The sequence below is a fragment of the Chlorocebus sabaeus genome, chromosome 20 (genome assembly GCF_047675955.1).
Source record: "Chlorocebus sabaeus isolate Y175 chromosome 20, mChlSab1.0.hap1, whole genome shotgun sequence".
Classification (NCBI taxonomy): domain Eukaryota; kingdom Metazoa; phylum Chordata; class Mammalia; order Primates; family Cercopithecidae; genus Chlorocebus; species Chlorocebus sabaeus.
Window position 1 is genome coordinate 51529862 of NC_132923.1, and position 20860 is coordinate 51550721.

Below are 20860 nucleotides of genomic sequence, written 5' to 3' on the forward strand. Positions count from 1 at the left end.
ATATTATTTTGTTAAATTGTTTTTCTATGCCATTAAACTTCTCTCACCCTTTGAACACCCAAAATTCAAATATTTTGTTGCTTTATGATGTCCCATAGGTCACATTGACTTTCTTTTTTTTTTTCTTTTTAAAGTACTGAAATTCTTCTTCTTGATTTAGTATCCTGCTGAAGTTCTCATTGTATTTTTTATTTCATTCATTGAATTCTTCAGTTTCAGGATTTCTCTGGTTCTTTTTTATATGTCTATCTCCTTGGTGAATTTCTCATTCATATCCTGAGTTGTTTTTTAAATTTCTTTTTATTGTTTATCTGTGTTCTCTTGTATATCATGGAACTTCCTTAATGTTGTTATTTTGAATTCTTTATCAGGCACTTCATAAATTTAATTTTTATTGGAATCTGTTTCTGGAGAATTATTATGTTCCTTTGGAAGTGTCATATTTCCTTGCTTTTTTGTATTTCTGTGTCCTTTCATTGATATCTGTGCATCAGGTGTAACAGTCACTTCCTCCAATTTTTTAGATTGGCTTTCATAGGGGAAGACATTTTCCTGTAGATAGATCTATGGTGTTGGTTGGTTGGGGCACTTTCGCTTTTATTCTGGGCATATATAGTGGTGTAGTCTCCACAGGATTTCTTTGGCTATACACCATCAGTGGTGTCTGTGATTTCCTCAGTGGTGCAGGCTGCAGTTGTTAGTGGAGGTTATGCTGAGGTTTTCCTGGGGATAGGATGTCAGGTGGGCCAGTCCTCAGGCCCTGCTGTTGGCAGCTGCAGACCAAGCATGCCTGTTCTTGGGTCCCAGGGTGGCATATGTGGGTGCCAGTTTTAGCAAGTCCAGACGGGCTGATTTTTGGGCCTCCAGGCAGCTTGCTTGGGTGCTGGTTATGGCAGCAGTGTGCCAATGACTGGATGAGTACTCAGGCTCCCCATGGGCACTCACTTATAATTGCAGTGGCTGCAATGGGCTTGGAAGCCCAGTCCCCAATCCTCCAGGTAGTACATGCAGAAGATTGCCAGCAGTGGTGGTGGTGGCAGGTTGGGCAGACCTTCAGGTCCTGGGAGGATTGCCCAGATACCAGCAGTGGTAGATAGGGTGAGGCAATCCCCCAGGCTCCAGACAGCATGCTTGGGTTTCAGCAGCAGGTTTTCTGGACCTGTTGTTAGGCCCTCTGATAGCATGCATGTGCACCTGGGTCAACCAATGGGGAGGGGCAATCCCTAGGCCCCCAGGCAATGTGCATAGGCACTGGGGGAAGACAGGGGTGGTGCCAGGCTAGGCAAGCCTTTTCTCAGGCCCCCCGTGGGGCCCATGGGCCCAGGCTGTGGTGAACAAGGCAGAGCAATTCCCAAGCCCCAGATGGTATGCTCAGGTGGCTATGGCAATGGTGGCAACCTGTCCTCAGGACACATGCTAGTGTGAGGTAGCCCTTCTACTATGGGAGCAGGGTTTTCTGTCAGTAACAGTGGCCCCAGGAAGTCAGGTTTCATGCTCTGAAAAACGTGCTTCAGCTCCCTTTGTCCCAGGATCAGTGTCCTCAGTGTGCAGGACAATGTGTGGGCTAGAGTGCTAGAGACCCTGCCCCTCTACTGGGTCCAACCTGCATTGCACCCTGCAGCCCTCTGTCAGTGGGGCTCCGGGGATGTGAAGATACAAGGGTTGCTGGGTCCCAGGACACAATGCAGTCTGGTGGGAAATGGGCTCTCTAACTAGCTGGCTATCTGTCCAGGACTAAGTGGGTACATGGGACCCAAGTGGGCTCCCTCTCTGGAGCAATACTGCCACACGGACCCCAGGAATACCAGTTTCAGGGTCCTTGGGGTTTGAGAGACTCTCATGACAAGGATTTTGGGAGTCAGTGTGGGAACATGGACCACTGGGAATCTCTCACTTACCCTTTCCTCTCACTAGGGACCCTCTCTGGACTTCCAGCTGATTCCAGCCAGGCTGTCTACCTTGCCTCCCTCTCTTTCAGTATCTCAGGTGTTTTCTGTCACTTCTCTGCTGAATTCCAGCATTCTCTCTCAGATGTCTATTCAGAGTATGATTATCTACTTGCTATTTTGGCTCTTCTTTGCTGGGGAAACAGGTGTCCAGTGCCTCTAGTCAGTCATCTTAAAGCCCTTCTCAGGCAGTGTTCATTTTGAATTAGTCTGTGGAAAGACTATAAAACATGAAAATATGCTATCAGTTTTAGAATGGTATCCATAGCTATATTGGCTCAGCCTTAAAAAGACCTCCAGGCCTTGATGCTGGTATGTTGTCAGGCTCTCAATACACTCTTGATGGATGGATAAATAAATGAATGATTTTAGATATGCAGTAGCAATGAAAAGTGTACTTGGGCATCATATATTGTATCAATAGAGTCTATAGTCAGTTGTTTTTAATATTGGTTTAGCTTTGATATGTTAAGATGGGTACATTATGTATTTATATATATATGAAAGATCAATTATGAGTGACCCAAAACTGTGCTTTGAATATTCCCTAAACATCTCTAACTACCTTTTATATACCTTTGCTTCAGAGTTTGACCAATAAGTTCTAAATTGTTCCACGAAACAACATAGCCCAGGATTTTTAAAAACATAATTACCGTAATACAAAGAAAGCATGAGTAAGAAGCAAGAGAATGGAGTGGGCTTTCAGTCCTTTGGATGAGAAAATTCCCAGAAATGTTGGGAACTGCCGGAAATGCCTGGTTGTTAATGCAACTTGCCATGCAGATTTTCTTGGGCTGAAAGCCAGACAGTTCCCACTCTATTTTGTGACAGCTCCACCCTGGGGAGCAAGGCCAATTCCTCCAACCAGCAGCTGTGTAACAGACCATAACAGCGTGGCCATGATGATTCTTAGAGCCATTTCCTCTCTACAGCTGTGTGCCTTCTTCATTAAGGAGTTGCCGATGATAAAAGTGAGGTTGACTCTCTTTTTACTGCTAGCATACTCTTCATGTGCTTGTCCTGCCTTAAATGATAGATTTTCATCTCCTGAAGGCATCTCTTTCCCTTTCCCACCTCACACTGCCATTGTGCCGAGCCCAAAGAGGGCGTACCATAAAAGATTGTTGAACAGAGCTGACCACCAATTGAGCCAATCCCAATAATAATCGCTCACACTAGTTTACATAAAGTGGAATCATTCCTTTGGCAAAATTCAGAAAGGGCATTTGGAACAGCAACTTGACTTCTGAGATCTTTCCCCCAAATCCTGTAGAACTCATTTGTATCATTCAGAGTTGAGTCTGGGGCCTCTCAGGATATCGAGTAATCTGCTCTTAGGGAAAGGAATTTGTGGTGACTGACGTGTGGAGAGTTTAGGTGTGTCTCCTTTCCATTCGGGCTTGAGGCACAGTGAGAAGCAGGAAGTACAGTCCCTGGGGTTGGAAAAACACTACATACAGCACTGGAGCAGTACCACCTCCTTCATGCTTTTTTAGGAAAAAATGTTGGAACACAGAACTAAACAGCTCAACAGCTGCATTCTCGGGATAGTTGAAATGGTGCTCATCTTTTAACAAAGCCTCTGAGCATCCACAAAGGGCAAACAGAACCTTTTCCTCGGCCTCACTGTTGCTCAGTCCTCAGGAGCCCAAGCTCTTTGAGGTGATGCCCTACCAGGCTGGTGCGTGAATGCATCCTCACAGTGCCCATTAGGGTGTAAGAAGGGAACGATGTTCGAAAGCAACACAGCCTTCCTGCATCTTTCTCTGCATGTTCCCTGCTGAATGGCCAGCACCCTGCCTTCTGTACATACATGTGTCTCCTGAATCCAGCTACAAATAAATGGTAAGCTTATTCAGACAATAACAACATACAAGAGAAAGGAAAATAATTACTCTGACAGGAAAGGAGAAACCTTTTCGTTGTCCCAAAAGACAAAATCTCTTTGTGTTTATAATAAGCACCTTTAGCTTTTTCAAGGGGGAAAAGCATATTTCTTGTTATCTACTGTTACCACTTCATAAATCCCTTTCGTTTAGAAAGGCTATGCCTGACATACCTTTTGTAATTGTTTTCAGTTAAGCAGAACCACTCACTGCTCCAAATGGGGCCTGTTCATTATTAAAAGTCATTTTTTGGGCATATTCTTAAATCTGTCTTAAAATGATAACCGTGGAGTCTTGATAAATTAATAGAAAAGCTTCTCCTAAGGTGGCTTTGTTGGTTTTGTTAAGACATTTATTTTAAGAGTAACTCTCAGTGGAATTTATCAGTAAATTACTTCATATATTCTCAGCATTAAATTATTTCCCCACTAAAGATATTATAATTCCTTTTCTCCCAGTAATGAAAAATTGAAACTGTCTCAAATAATTCTAAAGTAGGTACTGGCCTTTATGTTAGTAAGTATAGGAATGTCCCCACCAGAACCTTTAAATGATGAAAATAAGACTCAGAAAAGGAAGAAGCATTACAGAGTGAAACAAAACAGTGATTAGAATTTCAAATACATGCCAGTAACTGAAGAACAATTCAAATAGGAACCAAGTAGGGGAGAGTATTGTTCACTCAAGGAGGTGAGGTTGGGGGACAGGGCAGAGTATGGAAACAGCTGAAGTCAACTGGACAGGCCCTGTCGCTCCAGTGACATGTGGTGCTTTCTGAGATGGGCACAACCTTGGAGATTTTAGTTTGTTTCCTCACTGGTAAACAAGAAGTCAGCACTGATAACAATCCCTGAGAACACTTCCTCTGGAATGTATGACATTCCATACTTCTGCTTTGTAGTCACCACCGGACATGCATGAGTCACGCTGAGAGGTGGGGGATTTGCCCAGACCGCTAGATCCAGTGAATAAAGTCAGGCCTAGGAGATGTAGTCTTGCCATGCTTCTTTCTCTTTCAACTCATCTGGTACTAAGAGACATGGGTGATTTATTTATCTGTAGATAAAGAGTACAATGAAGCATCGCAGACCACAAATTAAAATGGAAAACCAACCGGCAGTTATCTGGTGATTATGAATGGTGTGTGTGGGCCAAAATATGCTACATACAGTTCTCCCATTTGCTTAGAAAAGTAAGTCAATGGGAATAACAGATTTTCTAGATTTTGTTTGTGTCTAGGTTGACCAGGTAGCAGTGGTTGTGCATACATGTTGTAAGGATCTCTCTGAGGTCCTCAAACCACTGGGGTTCTACTTAGTAAACCTCTGGCTCAGAGAACTGCCTCCCCAGTGATCTGGAAGAAATTCTGAACTTCTCGGGTAAACTAGGTCCAATATATGTGACAGGATGACCGTCCCATTCTGACTGCAAACATCAGCAGACTGGCCATCTTGGTCCACCCTCAACAGCACATCATAAGCAGAGATTTAGACATAGTGGAACCCATTCCCTGCAACTGGAAAAAAGCATGTTTGTGAGACTGACCAAAAGGTATTGTCTAGAAGTCTCACAAATCCTAACTGCCACGTTGCATATCGAGGCAGCCCTACTCTACTGTGAAGAAGTCAGTCTGCCCATTGGGTTTCTGGACTATTTTACTCAATTGGGGTCACAGCCTGACAGAGGCCTATGTGTTCAGTGTGATATACACAAAAGTTTTTCTTTTCTTTCTTTCTGTGAATGCCCTTAGGTGCCACATACTCTGTAGGTAATTCCAGGTCCACCCCTCTATTGTCTTACTTTGTCATCCAGAGTCATTTTAGTTAGGACTACAGAGTATAGTGCCCTTCTGTATGGCTTTGAAAAACAGACAAACCTTGGCCTCATTGATTTTAGCCATGTTTTTTCACATTAAAAATAATGAATTGTATTTCTATTTCTGGACATAGACCATACCTTGTTTCTCTGAGGGAATTTAATTGTTTACCCATGTGATTGACCACATAGTTCATCACAGTGCCCTCCTGAGGTTCTCCATAGCTTTTAAAAAGGTGAAAGGAATGAAGAAATGAACCAGTTAGTGCAAACATATTTTGGTCACCTGCTCTATGTCAAGTGACTTGCAAGAAACAAAGAGGGAAGTGAACTGACTTTTATTACACATTTAATTTCTGCTAGAAGCTTGTGCTAAGCATTTTATGTACATTATCTGTTTTGGATTTTTTTTTTTAATAATCCTCAGGGTTACCCTGTGGAGGATAGGTATAGCATTCCCATCCCATTTTACTGCTGAGAGAATTGAGGCTCACAGGGCATATGTGACTTTCCCAAAGTCACACAATTAGTGTGCGGCTGAGCAAGGCTTCAGACCCAGACCTTTCTGACTCTAAAGCCCATGGTCTGTCCACCTCATTATGCCTGGACCTGCATTCAAGGAGGTAGCAGTCTGGTTGAAGAGAGAGAAACTGCACAAAACCTCACAGTAAAATTTGTCCTTATTCTGAAAAGTTTTGGAACTTTATAGCAATTATCTCTCTAGGGAATCTAGGTAGAAGGGATGCTAAGCCTGCAACACTACTAGATTGTGTGTTAACGTAGGCCTTAGAAAGAAGGAAGCTGAAGAAGTAATTTTGCGAATGTGGTGGGTCTAGTCTTTTGTGGTTTTTAAGACTAAGGATTAGACTCCAAGACAGATTATCTGTGGCTCAGGCTGGAGTGCAGTGGCACTAACTCGGCTTACTGCCACCTCTATGATCTTCCCACCTCAGCCTCCTGAGGAGGTGGGACTACAGGTGTGTGCCACCACACGCAGCTAATTTTTTTGTAGAGACAGGGTTTCGCCATGTTTCCCAGGCTGGTCTCAAACTCCTGGGCTCAGGCGGTCTTCATCCGTTCCCTTGCACACAATAATAAATGGAAGCTGCTATTACTGTGTTTTGGAAGCAACCAAAAAGAAAATCTGCATAAGAAGAACTAAATTACAATTCATAACAAATGAGCTACTTGGGTCTGTTTTTTTTTTTCTCTCTCTCTCTCTCAAGTTTCTTCATATTATTTCTGGGCATATCCATTTTATAAAGAGGCTAAATTGAATATGTTGTTAATTTTCTTAGAAAAGTTAACATTTAGGAGTGTCTTTAACTTCTTAATTGCCCACATGTTGGATTAGATCTAAGGTTTCTAATCAGGGCTATAAAGAAAGACCCACTCCATAGGTGATCCCCTCTATGGGCCTATCCCTTCAAGAACAATTTAAATTCAAAAGTGCAAGAGAGGTGTCCAGTTAAGTCCTTTACCTATACCAGACTGTAGCAAGTCATAATAGGATTACATATAAGAAAAGAATTAATGGTACTGCCAGAGAGTAAATAATAAGTACCAAGTGAATGTGAAAACGTAGGTGTTATGTAGTTTGTAGGAGATAGTTTGCTGCTACAGAAGTTGAGGAAGAGCAAAGTAAGATGATTAAGAAACGTTTTGAGTTGCACAGATCTGGGTTTGAATCTACCTGTGTGACCTTGAGCAAGTTATTTGACCTCTCTCAGTGCAGTTTCTTCATCTGTAAAATGAGAATTTTGAGATTAGATAATAAATGTAAAATGTTTGGCGTGGTGCGCTGCTAGTTCTTATTGTTATATAATTATCTATTTTTCTGTCAGTTTCCTCCACTAAACTGTAATCTCTTGGAAAACTGGGTCTGGGTCCTGTTCATTTGTATGTCTCAGCCTTTCATACAATGCTTAAGCTCATCCCCATTCTTGATGTCACCTTCCATGTGAAAGGTATTCCATTGTGGGACTGCTCTTGGCCTTTCTCCATCCTTGACATATTCCACACTAGAAGTGAATGGTTTACCTGACTGGTGAGTCAGGAAGGGCTTACTGTGTGCCGCTCTTAGGAATGAATTTTCTGCAGGAAGTATGCTCTCTCTCTCCTGCTCTTCATACCATAAATCTTACTATCCAGTGCACCCATGACTGAGTGGGCATGTCTACCTAGTAATATGAAGCACATTTCCATACAAACACTGAAAAGTAAAAGTAGATGGGACCATAAAGGTAGATTAGAACCAGATTGTGGAAAAGATCATGTTATACCTTCCTAGCATGACATTTCAGCAGATTCCTTAAAACTGTATGGATATTGATAAAGAGCAGAAAGAGTCTACATGACTAAACCCCAAATAATATTTGTTTTTGTGGGTTTTTAAAATTTGGATATTCTTGTTGTTAGGGGGAGGAGTGTTGTTTTTTGAGGGTTTTGATTATGTTGAGGAGGTAAGGATGAGGTATCAATATTTTAAATTTTGTGCAGAGTTCATTTTTGTGTTGTTTTTAAAGTTATTTTATGCTAAGATACTAATAAGTTCATCATTTGAAGAACAGACCTGCCAAGAAGGTTTTTTTTTTTTCTTTCCAGTTGTGGTCCAGGGACCCTCTGCCTCAAAATTATCTGTAGGGCTTTCAAAATGCAAAATTCCTATGCCTCACCCAAAATCTGCCAAACCAGCATTCCCTAAGGTTGAGGCCTGGAAATATGATTTTCTCATTCTCCCCAGGTGGCTTTTATGCTCATTGTATTAAGTCCATCACTTGCCAGTGAACAGGTGAATTCAGTTTAAAAATATATGAAGAGCAAAGTGTGTGTGTGTGTGTGTGTGTGTGTGTGCGTGCGCACACATGTGGTGTTACTGCTAAATCAGATTCACATTATTGACTATTCTGATTACTGGTATGGCCCTTCTTTCCTATAGAGGAGGCAGCCCTGCTTACTCAGCCAGAGATAGCAAAACCCCTCCTGGGCCTTACATGTGCCATTTTTATCTTACTGATAGGTCTTCTGAACAAAGACTAGAAAAATAATAGACAGTTTTAAAACCTTAAAAGAAAAGAGAGACAAACACATACTTTTAAAGAACAACAAAAACCCTTGCAATTCTTCCAAAGACTCATAGCTTAATCAAGTTTTCCTTGTCTGGTTCTAAGTGACTGGAGGTAATAGATGGGAATTTGAACAGAGGAACAGCCTAAAGTGTCAGTTACAAGCTTGTATCCTACCACACTGCCTTCCTTCTGTTTGAAAGTGTGGGGAGATACTCTGCTTAGGCCTGCTTTGTTTCTCTTTATAGATCATGCAACAGATGAGTGACCACCGCTACGACAAACTCACTGTGCCTGATGACATAGCAGCAAACTGTATATATCTAAATATCCCCAACAAAGGGCACGTATTGCTGCACCGAACCCCGGAAGAGTATCCAGAAAGTGCAAAGGTAAAAAAATATCCCTTCTGGCCACTGCAGCTGGGTCGGCCTCCCTGGGGATTCTTTCATAATGGAGTGACCAATAGGAGCCTCCTTTTCCTCTATACATATCAAACCATTAAGAAGAGGAAGGATAATACAATTTAGGGCTCAAGGAAAATGTGTTTCACTTTTCTCATTCATGTCATTGCTCACTAATGTATGCATAGTAATTGAGATGATCATGCCGATAGTCAAAGCTTTTCAAATAATACTCAGATTTTCAAATAAGTACTCACCCAAGTCTATGCCCTAGCTCTGATTAAATGTACTTTCCCACCCTCAGATACTCATTAAGCATAAAGACCTACAATCAGATGGTCAACGGTATCACTGTTTTCTGACAGAGCTGCTGAGCTGCCCCTCAGAAAAGGGCCATTTGTTTCTTTTCTTTTTCTTTTTCTTTTTTTTTTGTTTTGGAGACAGGGTCTCACTCTGTTACCCAGGCTGGAGTGATGTGGCATGATCTTGGCTCTCTGCAACCCCACCTCCTGGGCTCAAGAGATCCTCCCACCTCAGCCTCCTGAGTAGATGGGACTACATGCATACACCACCACACCTGGCTAATTTTTGTATTTTTAACAGAGATGGGGTTTTGTTACATTGCCCAGGCTGGTATCAAATTCGTGAGCTCGAGCAGTCTGCCTGCCTTGGCCTCCCAAAGTGCTGGGATGATAGGCTGACAGGCATGAGCCACCATGCTCAGTCCTTTTTTTTTTTTTTTTGAGACGGGATCTTGATCTGTTGCCCAGGCTAGAGTGCAGTGGCATAATCATGGCTCACTGCAGCCTCAAATTCCTGGGCTGAAGCAATCGTCCTAACTCAGCCTCCCGAGTACCTGGGACTACAAGCATGCGCCATTACACCTGGCTAATTTTATTTTTTGTAGAGACGGGGTCTCCCTGTGTTGCCTGAGCTAGTCTTGAACTCCTGGGCTCAAATGATCCTCCCACCTCAGCTTCCCAAAGTGCACAGGCATGAGCCACCATGCCTGGCCATTTGTTTCTTTAGGTAGAGGAGTATGAATGACCCAGAGTGGTGGGTGTTCATTGTCAGGGCTGCAGAAAGAAGAAACTGCCCATGTTAGGTAGCAAAAAGCTCTTCATTGAAAAGATAGAGCAGGAAGAAATATGGTACACTCGAAATCAGCCAACTGGTCCCTCCAGGAGTCTCTGCGTTTGTGTTCCAGTAAGGGAGCTGTCTCTGGATCTGAAATGCTTTTCCTGGTCTAAGAAAATCTCCCTTGTTTTTCAGCGTACTCTGCCAGTCTCATCTATATACCTTAGTAATTTCGATTTTACCCTACCAAGCAAACATAACAGTGCTCGTCCATAGATTCTTCAAGTGTCCATATCTTCTAGGCACTCAGCATCTCATCTCTGCCAATAGGAACAAGATATTTATACTATGCATTTCAGAAGAGCTTTTAGTAATCATTGATCTTTTTTTTTTTTTGTCTTAAGCTTTGCAAATATTAGAAAATATTTTATACTACCTTTTAAATATGCAATATTATATAATTACTAGACTCACTCTCTAATCACAGCCTCTTTCTGAGCAGATAAAAAGAAAAGGGTGGGGGGAATACATAGATACTTTTTTCTATTTCCATGGCTGAAAATGTGAACCTGAGGAAAATAGAGGACTCCTGACCCAGGACTGGGGCTTACCCAGCTCTTAGATGAGTAATGGATCTCATACTTTAATGCACATCAGGGTTGCTAAAATTGCAAGTTCCTGGACCCCCACCCTAGAATCTACAATATCAACAAGCACCCAGTCACAGAACTCACTTTGAGAAATACAGGTCTGAATCATTCATCCCTCTTTAGCCACATTGATCATCTGACCTACCAGATGATTATTCACTATCCCCGATTCAGCCGTGTGTCTCTCAAAAATGACAATAGTATTAATAATATCCCTGTTTACTGAGGGCTTCCCTGGTGCCAGGCAGGGTGCCAGGCATCCCAGGGGTATTCTCTTATTCAGTCCTTGTAACAGCCCTATGGGGCAACATTACTATTCCAGTATTACAGAGAAGTAAACCAGGCTCAGAGGGAATGTCACTTCACTGAAATAATTCTTTAAGTAGTAGGTTGACAGAACTGGGTTTGGTACCCTACTTTGGCTCCAACACTCTTAATTAACCACTGTGCTGAATTTTAAGAAACACAGTGCTTCCTAAAGAAGCACAGTAGATTGTTATTAGGCAGTACACTTTCAAGTAACTTTGTTTTTAAAAATATGCTTTATTTGATCATCACAGAAAAATCTATTAACTGTTAATTGAAGTTCTGACTTATGCTTTCTATTAGTGTCAAAAGATGCTAATAAAATTTACACTTGTAATTTAAAAGCAATTTAACCTGAAATACTTAAGTTATATCTTGTCAAATTTTTCCAGTGGTGTTGGTAAGAAAATAAACCAAAGGTATAGTTGAGAGGGTTTTAAAGTGTGAAGAGAAGGCCTAGCGTGGTGGCTTATGCCTGTAATACCAGCACTTTGGGAAGCCAAGGCAGGATGATCACTTGAACCCAGGAAGCCAAGACCAGCCCTGGCAACATAGTGAGACCCTGTCTTCACAGAAAATAAAAAATAAAAATTAGCCAGGCATAGTGGTGTGTGTCTGTTGTTTGTCCCAGGTACTTTGGAGGCAGAGGGAGAGGATCATTTGAGCCTGGGAAGCTAAGGCTGCAGTGAGCCATGGTCACGCCACTATACACCAAACTGGATGACAGAGCAAGACCCTGTTCCAAAAATATGTAAATAAATAAAAATAAAGTGTGAGGAGAGAGTAATATTCAGACTGACACGTGGCCACCAACTTCCACATACCACTTAATCTAGCAAGGACAATGGCAGAGTAAAGGCATCTCTAGCAAAACCACATTTCTGACACATCTTTGGCCTTGAGGTTAAAGCACAGAGCTAGTGGTTAACCAGTTCCCACCAGCTCTGTGGTGATGACTGTGGGCATGTGTGTGGTTGAGACTGCATGTGTGTCTTGGGATTAAATGAATGAAAAGCCTAGATGCACAAATCAAATTGATTCTCCACTTCTGAGGATGGTAAAACAGGCAGAAACATAATCCTTCTTTTTCTTCCTTTTCCTTGATTCCCACTGTAGGTTTATGAGAAACTGAAGGACCATATGCTGATCCCCGTGAGCATGTCTGAACTGGAAAAGGTGGACGGGCTGCTCACCTGCTGCTCAGTTTTAATTAACAAGAAGGTAGACTCCTGAGCTTCAGAGTCCTCCCTGGTAGGCGGCAAGACCGCACAGGCAAGGCCGATGACTCTGTGCCCACTCCCGTTGTTTTTCTTGACAATCTACTGTGCCACTGTGCTACTAACTCTTGTTTACAAAATTTGATTCTAAGTTGAATTGCTTCATTCAGCACCCCCACCCTCCCTCCTCTCCCGGTGGTACCTAAGCTGTGGATTTGCTAAATGAATTAAGCAACCTAGAAGATATAGAGCTAATGAATTATCAAAATGTGATTAATCATAGTAAGGAAACACTCATTTAGTGTTTGTATTATTGGTGTGAAAATTATTTAGTTGTCAGTATATTCTGAAGAATGTCTTCTTGATCAGTCAGATAAGCTTGTTTGTTTTGTTTTTTTTTCCCTCTATATCATGAATCATGTTTGGTTCCTGTGAAATTCCCTGGTCCAGGGATCCTCTTTTCTCTTTTACTTCTGAATTTCAGTTAGTTACTTTTGCCTTTCGCTCTTCTATCACAGCCCCCTTGACCTTGGGTAAAACCCAAGGTCTTTCCTTCTGGCTACCTTCCTGCAGGTCCACCCTGTCTGCCATTGTTCTCCTCTGCCTCTGACTACATCTACCACCAACAACCCTCCCCTCACCCCTGCCAGGGGCAGACAGGCTCCTCAGCAGAACTGTGACTGAAATCAGCGCTGCTGTCTGGGGCAGTGTTAACTACACAGAGGCATATCCTGGCAGGGTTTGCCCCTGAGATCTAAATTCCAGAAGTAGGGCACCACACCTAGGAAGGTAAATCCAGTATCAGTAAGTTGCTAAGACATTAAAGATCAAGAAGCTTGGAAACATCCCACGGGAACAATGTCTTTGAAAGTCTTCAAGTCACATACCCTGAATTTTTGCTTCATTACTGACCATATATGACCTTGGAGGAACTCTTTTTTTTTTTTTTTTTCCCCCTTCAACTCATTTCCGTTTCCACCTACCCTGACTCACCCTGTTTCCAGTCTTCTACCCTTTGCAGTTATCCTGGTCCAGCAAAGTCATTTCTTTCAAAAGAGACATCATGTCTGAAAATGATTACTGGTAGTCCAATATGAGCCAGAGTAAACAGCTCCTCATGGTCAATGAACATGTTCAGGAAGCGATCACCTTGATGCTTGAAAGCAACCCCAGACAGTGGACAATTCTACTTTGAAATATCTGTGAATATTTACTGTGGAATCCAATTTAAATTTCTTCTCTAGCCTTTAAATTACACAACTTTCAACTGACACAGGTCTGTTATGAAGAACAATGGGGCACTGAAGGAAGAGATGATTCCTTTACTCAAACCTGCAGGAATCAGCCTATTAACAGGCAGGGGAAACGGTACTTTCCAAGGAATGGTAACTGATCCAGGCACGTTATCACACTTCCTAGTCATCTCCACCTTTCCTGTATTGCCTGTGGCTTGTTGTTTAAGATTAAGAGTCAAAGAGATTAAGAAATATCACTTCAAGTCTTGCTCTGCTCACCTCTATGTTTGCAGTCAAAGATTCCTTATGTTGGTGACCTAAAGAGAATTACTTTCATTCATTTCCCCTGTAGCAGATGGAAGTGAGAAACCTCTGAGAAAATGAAAACATCCTTAACCACTATCTTTCTCTTTTATTTGATTATTTTATGCCAGAAATTTGTAAAAGTTTTTTCTCCTCCTTCTCTTCCTTGTTGCTTAACTTTTTAATTCATGCCATATGCAGATAGCCAATTATGTGCATCCTGTGAATAAACCACGTCTTGGTCACTGTCATGTTTTGAACCATCTCATGAGAGATGAATAATATCTTTTTACCAGGGAGAGAATGAATGTTAGCCACATGCCCAAGTTAAGATAGAAAAAATGTTCTCAGCAGTCAAGGTTGCCCTTTTGGGTTAAATCTGGCCCTTCCTTGGCAAAAGCAAAAATTCTCCCTGTGAGAGCTCAACATCTCAAACACAACCACAGGAAAAATGGCCCAGTCAGCCAGTTTAGGCTTACCAGCGTATAATTTTTAATATCTTTACTTCTGCCATCCCAAATCAAAGAACTCTTCTCTATTATGTTTAATCAATTGCAAGCAAATGGATTTTTCTTTGTAACAATTTGTTCTGTAGAAGACTGTTTTTCACTTTTCCTTTCTTTTGCTTCTGTCTGTCTTTCCTTCTTTGTCTGGAGAAATCACTTAGACTCTGTGTGCCTCTTCTGCATTACATTCTGCTCTGCTACATTACCCGCTAGGCTGGCTTCTTTGGACTCCCTATGTGATTGATGATGTGAAAACCTAAATTACTTGCAACATAGTGTTACTTCTTTGATGTTCTCATTAGCATAATGTTATTTTTGAAAAGGAAAGATACTATCACATAAGTTTTCCTCACATCCATTGTGATATACACCAATGGATAAACTAACAGAAACTGCTTTTTGACATTAAAAGACATGAGAAATTATATTTAACTAAGTAAAAGTTAAGTCAGAATTACTTGGGTGATGTGATTCAATTTAGTTAAAGGATGATAAAGAGAAAATACATTATTTAGCATTATTTCTTCAGCTATAATGAATTGCTATAGAAATCAGGCAGATCTTTCTAATGTGTATTGATTGGTCTTTGCAGCTACTGTGAACAGATTACTAAGGCCATCTCCTCATCTCTAAGGGAGAAAAATAGTCTGTAGATGAATAATGTAAGGTAAAGAGCTGCATGTAAGTCTTTGTAATTATTTACTCTTTAACATTCTCCAGAACTCAGACATGATTTCAACATGGTGTTAGATTTGTGCATTTTATTTTCCTGACCACCTCATTCCAGTCAATGTATGGTTATCCACTCTGTGTGCCAAAACCAATCATGCCTTTCACGGCCCTTTAGTTCAGAGAAGTTCTGCACTGATTTTTAGTCTCTTGCTGTCTCAATCTTACATGTATACCAATCACAATGGAATAAAATGTGAGTTGTACTGTGATCAGCAGCGTATGTCTCTTTTCTTTGCAACAGAAACTGCCATGGGGAATGAAGTCATCATTTCTTTGCCGTCAGTCACGGGATATTTTCTCTTGTGCTTTAGGCTATGAACTTAGAAAAATAATGTACCTGTAACTCAATTACCATCAAAGCTTGGGTTAAAATAATATTTGAAGTGATACTTCATACTTCAGGCACTCAAAAAGTGTGCATATTATGCACACTAGGTCAGGAAAGCTTGAGTTCCCCTGTGCCTCTCCTCAAATGGTGTCCGTTTCTTCCCTTTCACTGCTAACCATATTCAGCACATAGTCAGTTACATGGTTCAGTTATGCAGGCAGGTGAAAGGTTTTTTAATTTGCTCATACAAGAGTTGTTTTTGTTGTTATTGTTGTTTGTTTGTTTTTTGTTTTTTTGAGATGGAGTCTTGCTCTGTCACCCAGGCTGGAGTCCAGTGGCACGATCTCAGGTCACTACAAGCTCCGCCTCCTGGGTTCACGCCATTCTCCTGCCTCAGCCTCCCAAGAAGCTGGGACTACAGGTGCCCAACACCACGCCCAGCTAATTTTTTGTATTTTTAGTAGAGATGGGGTTTCACTGTGTTAGCCAGGATGGTCTCGATCTGACCTCATGATCCGCCCGCCTCGGCCTCCCAAAGTGCTGGGATTACGGGCGTGAGCCATCACGCCCGGCCCCTGTTTTTGTTTTATAGTAAGCATCTTTTAGGAAATTTGAAGGTTTTTTAAATGAGGCTTTTTTATTTTCAACAAATTTTTTCAATCTGTATTGTTTTCTTTCAATAATTGTAAAAATAACTGCTTACTGTTAAAATTCAAGCAACACAAAAAACTATAAAAGTAAAGAAAAAACTACCCCACGGTTTTATCACCCAGAGATAACTATTATTAACATTTCAGAGAATATTCACAGATCTGTAAATAGATATCAGTATAAATATGCAATAATTTTACATAATCATGCTGTTCTGTTGTCTGCTTCCTTCGACTTAGCAATATTGTAGGCATCTTTCCATCTCAACAAATGTAGATCTACATCATCAGTTTTAACAGCCCTGAATATTCTACAACATGGTTATTCAAGCAGCTCTTTCTAAATTATACGTAGTGTTTCATCACAGATAGTCAATATGCCCGCATTGCTATTAGCCAGGGGTCTTCAGTCTATTAAAAATGGGTCACTTCTAAGCTTTCACCCAGCCCCAGAGCTAGTTCATGTGGTGTATTTTTATAATAACTGAATGGTCTGTGCGAATGCTCATCAGATGTGAAGACCAATTCTAAAATTCCTTGGGGAGGCCATTGATTTACTCACACCTTCTCAGTTGACGTTGCATTGATTATTTCTGCGTTATTTAGATTGATACTGGCAGTGAAGCTAAAAAATGCCAAATGCCACCTTGCAAACCTGCTGTGGGTCCCAGTCAGAAATGGAGCCCTCCACCTCAGTGCCAGATATACTGCTCCTCCCAGAGGAGAAAGGGAGATACTTCTTTAAGAAAGATTTGGCAGGGGTTCCCTGACTGACCTTCCTCCACACCTCTGAAAGAATAAGGGAAGAGGAAACAGAAAAATGCCCTTTCATGACAAGCTACAGATTCTGGAAGTAGGAATTTTGCTGACTAAAGAATGCTGGTCATCAATGATTTTAGACAAGTGAGCACATATTTAACAAGTGCCCACACCCTGCCAGGCTCTGGAGTACGGCTCCTATCTTTCAAGAGCTGATGGTTTGGAAGAGGCAGGGAAGGATGACTATACAAATACACAAATGATTATGATACAGCAGAAGGTACAAACTACAAAAGAACAATGCCACATCTGTTCCCAAGTCAGGGAGACCAGACATAGGAATTGGGGTTTATTCTGGGCTTGGAAGGACAGCTCTGGCTTCAATAGGTTGAGATGGGACTACAGGCTGTCTAGGCTGAGGGAGCCACAGAAGCAAAGGCATAGAGGTGGGTGAGCATCATGTTCACTTCAGAAGCAAGTATTTGAGCCCCTGTTAAGTGCCAGTTAACTCTGCTAGGCCCTGAGGATACAGTGGTGACAGTCCCTACCCTCCTGGAATGTACATGCAACAGGGAAGACAGACAATGAACAAGTTCGGGCAAGGGGAATGAACATTATTGAAGGAGAATGGGGTGCTTAGAGCAGGCTGTAGGGGCGAGCAAGCGGATTTATTTGGCTGAAACGCAGGGTAAATATAAGAGCATGGTGAGACAACATTGGTTGGAACGTTGAGGGCCTTGCCTGCTGAGTTATTTGGACTGAATTTGGCAGTCTGCCAGGATCCCCTGAAGACTTTTTGGTCAAGAAGTGATATTATTGGAGCTTGATCTGGCAGCATTATATAGGATGACTGGGAACTGAGAAAGACTGGTGTTTCGCCAAGCTTAATTTCTCCAAGTTTAATTTGTTATTTAAATATCTCTTCTTACCACCAAAATGGAGCCTGAAAGCCTGGCAATTAAGTCTCTATATTTTCTTTCCTGAAGAACAGATTAATAACACCTTCCCCTCCCAACTCCGAAGGGGCATTTTCAAGGCAAATGCGATAAAAGAACTGAAGAGTTCTTTGGATGAAAGATATAATGTAAATATCATTATCATCATCATTATCCTTATTAACTCTGATCACAGCAAGCTTAGATCCCATCAAAATGTCATTTTCTATTTGAAACATCAATCACCTACTCCAGAAATAACTTGGGATTTTCATCATGGATGCCTCTAAGCTGGCCTGACAGCTTCTGTGGTGAATTCACGGGTTTCCCTGGTAGCTGACAGGGCTGTGCCACAGACCTACTTGCATTAGGAAACTGTTGGCTAATCAGAATGTTCCCCATCTCCCTGCCCCCTCCAAACCCTCATTTCTAAGTTAGTGAAAGCTAGGCCACTTATAGCACAAGATAACTGGGGTTATCAGGCTTTTAGGAGGATGGGTAAGTGCCAAATGTATTACTGTCACTATAAATAAATAAAAGATTCAAACAGTATGAACTTGGTAAAATATTGCCTGAGCTGACGTGTGACATGAATGCCTAAAAGCAATGATGGGTCTCTAGGTCTTGGGAGGCCCCCTCTATTTATAAATGGAAAGTGTAGTCATTTGGCTATGAATACTGAGAAAGAGCTTGAGTGAATTAACACAGGCCTAAGGAGGTAGCTTGCTGCCCCAACTTTATTGAAGTCTAATTGACAAATAAAAATGGTATATATTTAAGGTATATACTTGATGCTTAGATAGACATTGTGAAATAATCACCACAATCAAGTCAATTAACATAGCCATCACCTAACATAGTTATCACTTTCTTTTTTTTCTTTTTTTTTTTTTTTTTTTGGTGATACTTAAAATCGTTCCTTTTAGCAAATTTCAAGTACGCAATAGAGTATTGTTAACTATAGTCACATTGCAATACATTTGATCTCCAGCATTTATCCGTCTTGAAAACTGAAACTTTCCACCCTTTGGCATCTCCCCATTTCTCACTTTAAAAGCAATCTTTTAAGTTCCTGCTCATGGACAAGAAAGCTTATTTATTAGCTAGGGCTTTGAGGTAAGAACTCAGAGGACCACTGTTCAAAATTAAACTAGGATCCTATATGCTATAGGTTGAATGTGCCCCTATCCCACCAGGTTACAAAGACTGCATATTTCACATTGATGCAGGAAAAGCTCAGGAACCAAACAAGTTCTGATTCCAAGCAACAGTCTAGCTTATAAAAGGAGCTAATGGAATAAATACTGATTCACAGAGGCTTAAAATTCCAGGGAATTGTTTTTTGTTTACAGGGGACCCAGATGAGGGTATCAGGTCCCCTAGAGTTAATGCTAAGATAGTAACATGGGGTTTGCTTCTTTCCAGGCTTGATAATAATTGGGAGAGACAGAAGGAATGTTGTTAGCAGGGCAAGATATAATAGTAACAAGGAGTCTGTTAGGAAATAGAAGTCATTCCCACTTGGTTCAAATAAAGAGATGACCTTAATGAAGGTCTGTTTCAGAAGTACGAGTGTTAAGGGTAAAAACAAGGGGTGGTAAGACACCCGGAAAGCAGATGTCAGCAGCACTCCTAGGCCCAACAGGACAAGGACAGAAAATTGTGCTGCAAAATATAGAACAGAGAAGGCAGGGCCACAGACTCAGCCAGAGCACAGAGAAGAAGTACCTTAACCTTTCTCTCTTCACTCTGATCTGCTGGTGCTCCCCATTGGCCGAACACAACCGCAGGATGCACTTGGCGGCTCAGGGGATGCCTCCAGCCTAGGAGGTCAGCCTCCTAGGGCAAAGGACTGGCAGGGAAGGGCAGAGGATGGATCTGGAGAGTCAGAGGATATCAGCATAAGGCCACTGTGAAAATGAACTCAGCCTATCAGACAGTGGCCATCACCAACTCTGTAAATTTACAACTCTCTGTAAATTTAAATAATGTATTATTTAAGTTATCATTTAATAATTCTTGGCAGATTCCTTAGGCACATGCCAGTTCTGTGGTCTGGTCCTACCTCCCTCAATATCAGAAAATAATTGGAGCAGAATCAACAACAGACTATGAGTATGCACGGCCTGAGGGTGAAAGAACGTTGCATTCCAGACCCATGAGTCCTGACCCTCTTTAGTAAGCACTGTGTTATTTCTAAAATTAGAGCAGTCTCTTGGGCACCTGGTATCCCAAAACAGCTAGTTGCCTTTTTGTAGCATGCCCATGACCTTCTGGTAACATGAAGTTGTTTAGGATCCTGAAGTACCTCTTTTCTGTTTCCCTTTTGTTTGTACATCCTGCTCATCTTGGCAGGCACAGCTGTTTTGGTTTTACTTGGTCATATTGCTTATGGGGATAATAATCAGTCTAAACTAATAGTAGTGAATTCTCCTTTCCTGGGGTGTTCAAGTAGCGTTTGAAGGACCATGTGCAGGAGTGGTTGTTCTATCCAGTAACATCTGATATACTTAGCATCCATACCAAGGTATTCCTTTCCCACCCTGGAATCTTTTAGTAGGCCTTTGTACTATATTCTGATTCTGCGTGACTTTAGTTTCTCCTCTACCACCCCTAGTCTCCCAAATAGATGAACATTGCCCTCATCTAGTGTTTTAGTTCATTTTCTGTGGCTATAACAGAATACCACACACTGGGTAAATTGTAAACAATAGAAGTTTATTTGGCTAACGGTTCTGGAGCTGGGAAGTCCTAGAGCATGGCACCAGCATCTAACAAGGGTCATCCCATGGTGGAAGGCAGAAACTAGTGCACAAGACAGAGGCACTAGAGATCGGGCTCACCTTAATAACTACCCACTCCCATGATAACTAACCCACTCCCATGACAATGACATTAATGCATTTGTGAAGGCACCACCCTCATGACCCGATCACTTCTTCTTAGGCCTCACTTCCCAACACTGTTGTTTTAACAATTAAGTTTCCAGTGCTTGAACCTTTGGAGAACACATTCAAATCATAGCATCTATTAAATGACGGTA

The 20860-nt window shown here is 41.5% G+C and overlaps 1 protein-coding gene across 13 annotated transcripts in view; it reads left to right on the plus strand.

Moving 5' to 3' along the window:
• Nucleotides 1–15354, plus strand: part of DDAH1 (dimethylarginine dimethylaminohydrolase 1) — a 243397-nt gene extending 228043 nt beyond the window's left edge. For all 13 annotated transcript variants that reach the window (XM_073007149.1, XM_073007150.1, XM_007978094.3 and 10 more), the window contains 2 exons: nt 8964–9107; nt 12269–15354. In XM_073007149.1, the coding sequence (XP_072863250.1) occupies nt 8964–9107; nt 12269–12385 (261 nt within the window). In that variant the 3' untranslated portion in view covers nt 12386–15354. The remainder of the gene's footprint in view (nt 1–8963; nt 9108–12268) is intronic.
• Nucleotides 15355–20860: the final 5506 nt, after the last annotated feature.